Source organism: Scyliorhinus torazame, chromosome 8 (genome assembly GCF_047496885.1).
Source record: "Scyliorhinus torazame isolate Kashiwa2021f chromosome 8, sScyTor2.1, whole genome shotgun sequence".
NCBI lineage: Eukaryota > Metazoa > Chordata > Chondrichthyes > Carcharhiniformes > Scyliorhinidae > Scyliorhinus > Scyliorhinus torazame.
In genome coordinates, this window is record NC_092714.1 from 154984653 (window position 1) to 154990652 (window position 6000).

A 6000-nucleotide genomic window follows, 5' to 3' on the forward strand; every position below is an offset into this window, starting at 1 on the left:
AGTTGGAAATATTCAGAGCCGGCGATGTCCGAACACTCGCCTTGGGGGTGTTGTACAGGAGTTTCACACATGAGGTGAACCCCCGTCCCAAGCCCAAACTGCTCCAGTACCTCTATCAGGTACTTCCATTCGGCTCTGTCGTCTTCTGGGGAGACGATCACCTCTGGTGTTCTCTCCCCGGATGGGGTCATTATTACATTCAGCAGTCGCCTGATGTTCGCAGTTAGCTGCCTACCTTTGACAAAGCCCGTCCGGTCCTCTGCGATCACCTCTGGTATGCAGTTCTCCAATGTCTTGGCCAGGACTTTCGCGAGTCTACATTTAATCTACATATGATCCGCATTCCGTCGGGTCCTTGTCTTTTTTGGTTATCAGCGATATCATGGCCTGTGTTAGCGTAGGAGGCATGGTGCCCCTCATTAGCAAGTCTGCGAACATATTCAGTAGGTGTTGGGCCAGGGCTGGTGCGAATTTCTTAGAGGTCTGCTAGGAACCCGTCGGGTTCCAGTGCCTTCCCCGCCTACATGGAGCTGATATTCTCCATGATCTCTCCCAGTCCTATCGGTGCCTCCAGCTCCCCCCATCTATCGTCCCCCAGACCATTGAGGATCCGTTTAATCCCTGAGTCCCCATCGGGAGTCGGTAAAAGGTCTTGAACGCTCGGTTGACCTCTTTTTGCTCAGTTACCAGTCTGCCTCTGCTGTTCCTCACCTGGGCTATCTCTCTCTTGTAGCTGCCTGCTTTCTTAGCTGGTGAGCCAGCAGGCAGCTAGCCTTCTCTCCCTGTTTGCAGAAGGTCCCCCTTGTCTGGCGGAGTTGGTAGACTTCCTTCCTGGTGGATAGCGGGTTAAAGTCCATCTGCAGCTTTTTCCTCTCCACCAGAAGTTCTACGGTCAGGGCCTCGACCTCCAGAATGGAGTCGATCAGTTGCTGCTTGGCCACCCTCTCTTCCCTGTCTCTACGTGCCTTGTAGGCTATCTCTCCCCTAATCACCACCTTCAGTGCCTCCCAGAGGATGGAAGATGAGACCTCCTCGTTGCTGAAAAACCTGTAACAAAAACAGAAAATGCTGGACAATGTCAGCACATCTGACAGCATCTGCGGAGAGAGAGGGAGCTAACGTTTTGAGTCTGGGTGACTCTTTGTCAACCTGTCACACTTGTTTGGCAGACACAATCGACTTGAGATTAGGTTGTAGGTTGTGTACAGACACTCAGAATGAATGTATCTGTACACATTGGGGCGGCACGGTGGCACAGTGGTTAGCACTGCTGCCCCACAGCTCCAGGGACCCGGGTTCAATTCCTCGGGTGACTGACTGTGTGGAGTTTACACTTTCCCTCCATGTCTGCGTGGGTTTCCTCCGGGTGCTCTAGTTTACTCCCACAGTCTAAAGATGAGCAGGTTAGGTGGATTGGCCATGCTAAATTGTCCCTTAGTGTCCAAAGGTTAGGTGAGGTTACGGCTTTCGGATGGGAGAATAGGCCTACGTGGGGTGCCCTTTCAGAGGGCTGGTGCAAACATGATGGGCCGAATGGCCTCCCTCTGAACTGTAGGGGTTCTATGGTAAATTATCAATGTTGCGATGATGATGACTTGTTAACGTATGGTTGTCAATTAATTGTGCACTATTTTCTTTGTTTCTAGCCCCATGTCAAAGGACGATGGCATTTCTATCCCTGAGTTCTCTCCACTCAATGAGGTGAGCCATGCGGTTGACCTGGAGAAGGAGCAAAATGGGTTGGGTGACGCCCAGGCTGTTGAAGATCTCATTGACTTGACAGTTCATTCTACCTACACCAAGTTATCCCAGGACAAGATGAGCTTGGGCGACTGTAACAAGAACTTGATTGAAGGGCGGTGCATTTCGATGGAGAATCCTCTCATTACATCGCTGACTAAATCTGTTGAGGAAACTCATATACAAACATCAGCAGGTAAATCAGCCCGCTAATAATAAAATGAGTGAATCTATAAAAGCAAATTACCGCGGATGCTGGAATCTGAAACCAAAGAGAAAATGCTGTAAAATCTTACTTAATACTTTACTTTTCTTGATGGTCACCCATTCCCCTTCTGCCTGTGCAATCCTCACCTGTGGCGTGACCACCTCACTAAATGCACTATCCATGGCTTCCTCTGCATCGCGGAGTTGTAGATGGGGCGGGGAGGGGGTTGGCAGTGGAGGAGGCAGTTGTACATTTCAAGGCTAGGAGGAATCAGATTTTCATCGTGAGGGCCATGGGACAAAGATGGGTGCACGACGTTGAGAAACAGATCAGCCCAGACTGACTGAATGGTGGAACCAACTTGAGGCACTGAATGGACTATTCCTGTTCCTGTTGGCAGGGTCTTCCGGCCCCGCCCACTGCGGGAATTGTCGTGGGCGGGACGGATAATTTGACAGACCAGCAAAGGGTCCATTAACTTTGGGCGGGAATTTCACTGTGGGACAGAAATCCTGTGTTTTGTTTGGAATTTTAATGTTGGCCGGGCACAGCTTAATTTTGAACAAGGATAAGCAAAGAACATTGCTTCATTCACTTTTTTCAGAAGAAGGTGCAGAAATGTTCACTGAATCCTCAAAGCTGACGAGTTGCTTTTGTCCCTTCTCCAGAGCTTTGAACAAGTCGGACAGGGTGTGAAAGACTTGCTTCAGTAAGTCCAACGTCACTATGACTCTGAAGACCTGTGTTACCTTGAGAAGATTCATGTAGCCTTCACGGACATGTTGGAAAAACTAACAGTGATCCTTCACGCAACAAATCATCCGTATTAAATGCAGATCTTTCTTTTTACAAATATGATTCTGTAAATGTTGCTGCTGGCCATAGTGGCCGGTTAGAGCAACAGCCTTGAGCATCATTCATCCTGCAACTAAATTACTACAGTAAAAGCTCACTGTGATAACAATTTTTAATAAACCCTCTATCAGTCAGGTGAGATGTTACCCACATTTTAAGATAGATGTGAATCTTGATGATAATTAGTGCGCTTTTGCTGGCTTCTCCAATTCTTTTCAAAAACAAAAGTTAATATCAAAACCACTGAGTGAATTTCCCCTGAGAAGTGTTTGTTTAATTGCAGTTTGAATGGATCTTGCAGTAATGCACAGTGTGGATTAAGGGACGTCGTAATGTGTTTTAGAAAACTCAGGTATTCTACTGTGGTAACTGAATGTTAATTTTGGTGTAAATGTCAAAACTGTTTTATTATGATTCTCAAAGCTTTATTGCACCATATTAATTCTAGTTTTATGTAAATGATTTTCATCCGTAACCAAGAACTAGAACCTTGCCTAATTTTTATGGTAAAATGGATTAGTGCAATCTTTCTCGTCTTCAGTTGTTAAATTAGATTAAGTATCCAAGTGCAGTATTATATTTGGTTTACTGCTATTTCTCGCCTTTTAAGATCAAATGTCCTTAAACCAACATACTATTGTGCCTCTCATGAAAGCACTACATCAGACAAAAACAAAGCATACTTTGCTGCAATTTGCAACCAAGAACTTTTCTTTTGGAAAAGATGAGCTGTCCACTGGTAAGAAATCAGACTTACAAGCCTGCAATAAAAGACTGGAGGAGCAGCTGACAACACAGTGTCCATGTACGGAACGGATATATATTGTGGTATAAAAGTGACTTCAGGATCAAAGATTGTATGCAGTAATTCTCTTCAAATGCAAACTGCTTTTATGTTTTTTCTTCAGTGCCACATTTTGCTTGTGTTTTGAAAGCAAGACCAGGTATAATCTGCAGACTGAAGTAATGTGTGTTACTGTTATTGATGGAAAATAATAACAGCACAGGTTAGAAGTAATTTCATAGCAGTTTTGATCCAGTGGTGATTCTCACTTGCACCTCTCAGCTGCAATGAGCTCCCAACAAGGCAAATATATCTTCAAATTGTACAATCAAATATAAAAAGAAATGTAAAAGGCACCTTTAAAGGTGCTCTGATTAGACAGACATAGAATCTCTATGAGATTCACAGAGATCTCATAGAAGAAGGCCATTCAGTCCATCGAGTCTGTACCAGCCCTCTGTAAGAGCGCCCTACCTACGGTCGCTTCCCTGCCACATCCCCGTAACCCCATCTATCCTGAATAACTTTGGACACTGAGGGCAATTCAGCATGGCCCATCCACCTAACGCGCACATTTTTGCACTGTGGGAGGAAACCGGAGTACCTGGAGGAAACCCACGAGAACATGGGGAGAACGTCCAAACTCCATGCAGACAGTCCCCCAAGGTCAGAATCGAATCCGGATCCCTGGCGCAGTGATGCACTTTAACCACTGTGCCACCGATTACTTAAAGCATTTTGCTCTAAAGTAATTACCAGGGGCACTGGGAAAGGGTCTATTTTGCATCGAGCACTTTGTCTGCGGTGTAGGCACCCTCTGTGCTTTGTCACTCTTAAAGACATTGATAGTACAGTTAAAATACAACGTACAGTATAATCGATTTTGTAGGTTTGGTGTTAATCTTGTAATTTAGTCCTAAAAAAGAAATAACCAACCATATTTGTAGATCTGGATTGGGTTGGCAAAGTTGCAGGATTGTCTCATAATTCCCAGGAATTGAAGATTAATCTCCTAGAAATGACCACGAGAAAAGCCCAGGAGAAAATCCATAGGGACATGAAAAATATTGCAGTTACTCTTTATTTTCCTAGGACTCTCTCATTTTTTAAACAAAAATGTTGGAGATGGGAAATGACTGTGTGACCAAACAGGTTGGCTGATGCAACCAGCAGGAGTCTATGTGCAGGCAGAGGTAGCGACCCTGGGCCCAAATCTTTCAGCAGAATATACCTTGCCTCCCTCAGCCCGATTTCCTCTGTAGCGGTTGTATTTGTGTGTTGAACTCGGGGAGACTGTCAATCCCTCCTTTAGGTGATGGTGAGCTCCCATTTTCACTCAGTATTTTATGTTTGCCTTTTTGCCACAAAAAGTACCTGATGATAATTGTAGATGGTGAATTCTGGGTGAGGAAACCAGAGTAGACGAGCATTAAGAGTTTGTGAATTAAACTAAAATGATCAAGCAAAGGAAACACCGGCATGTGAGGTACAGAGTACAAAGAAAGGTGCACATGTTAGCAGAGTGGCTGCCTGGCTTTGTCCTCAATGGTGGGTGCCTTTGGGAAGGCTTGCTTAGGCAGGCCTCTCCTGTACTAAGTAGGTGCCACTGACTTTCAAGAGCCATTGGAAAATTTATGTTCTCCACAGAATTCAGACATTCAGCAATGCGTTTCTTTTGGGAAATCTATACGTACATGTGGCCAAATCTGCACCGCTGGCTTAGCCTCTCTCAAAACCGCTGTCTATCGTCTTCTATAGGGTAGAATAACCAGCATTTCAGTGCTTATTAGGAAAATGCCTAGCTACTGAACCAATGCTAATTGCGTGTGGCATACACAGACTCACGCACACATATGGGTCTTTGTTTCTTCGATGCACTAAATTGATCCATTTTGTCCATGGATTGTCAACACCATGAAGTTTGCATGCCACATGAGAGTCTGTACAAATGATCTCATTTCAGGATGCCACAACATGTACCACTTTCACTGAACAGTAACACCTTTTAGCCGGTGTACAATAGCTTCTTGTGTAGTTGTTGATGTGCTAAATACTCCTGTCATAATGCACAGCATGTGTGTGTAATGCATCAATAAATTTTTATTCAAAATGCTCCCAGACTGTGCCACTTGTACTGTTGAAATCATCACTCGTAAACAAAAGAGGTAAGAGGTAACTGAAAGATTTATTCATTTTTTATCTTTAAAATTAGGATTCATTGCACCAAAGGAAGAGAGGGGCTAAAGGAAGAGAGAATCCATCATAGTTCCAATCTCAGAGGGTTGATACTCCACGGAATGTGGTTTTTGCACATTGGTTAATGCACAACATACCATTCAAGGATCAAGGGATATGGGGGAAGGTGGATCATAATGATCATAATGAATGGTGGAGCAGATTTGAAGGGCCAAAT

The 6000-nt window shown here is 44.5% G+C and overlaps 1 protein-coding gene across 14 annotated transcripts in view; it reads left to right on the forward strand.

The window, feature by feature from the left end:
- LOC140428209 (MAP7 domain-containing protein 2-like) overlaps window positions 1–5700 on the forward strand; it is a 300511-nt gene extending 294811 nt beyond the window's left edge. For all 14 annotated transcript variants that reach the window (XM_072514408.1, XM_072514402.1, XM_072514412.1 and 11 more), the window contains 2 exons: window positions 1647–1936; window positions 2617–5700. In XM_072514408.1, coding sequence (XP_072370509.1) covers window positions 1647–1936; window positions 2617–2624 — 298 coding nt within the window. In that variant the 3' untranslated portion in view covers window positions 2625–5700. The remainder of the gene's footprint in view (window positions 1–1646; window positions 1937–2616) is intronic.
- The last annotated feature ends 300 nt before the right edge of the window (window positions 5701–6000 follow it).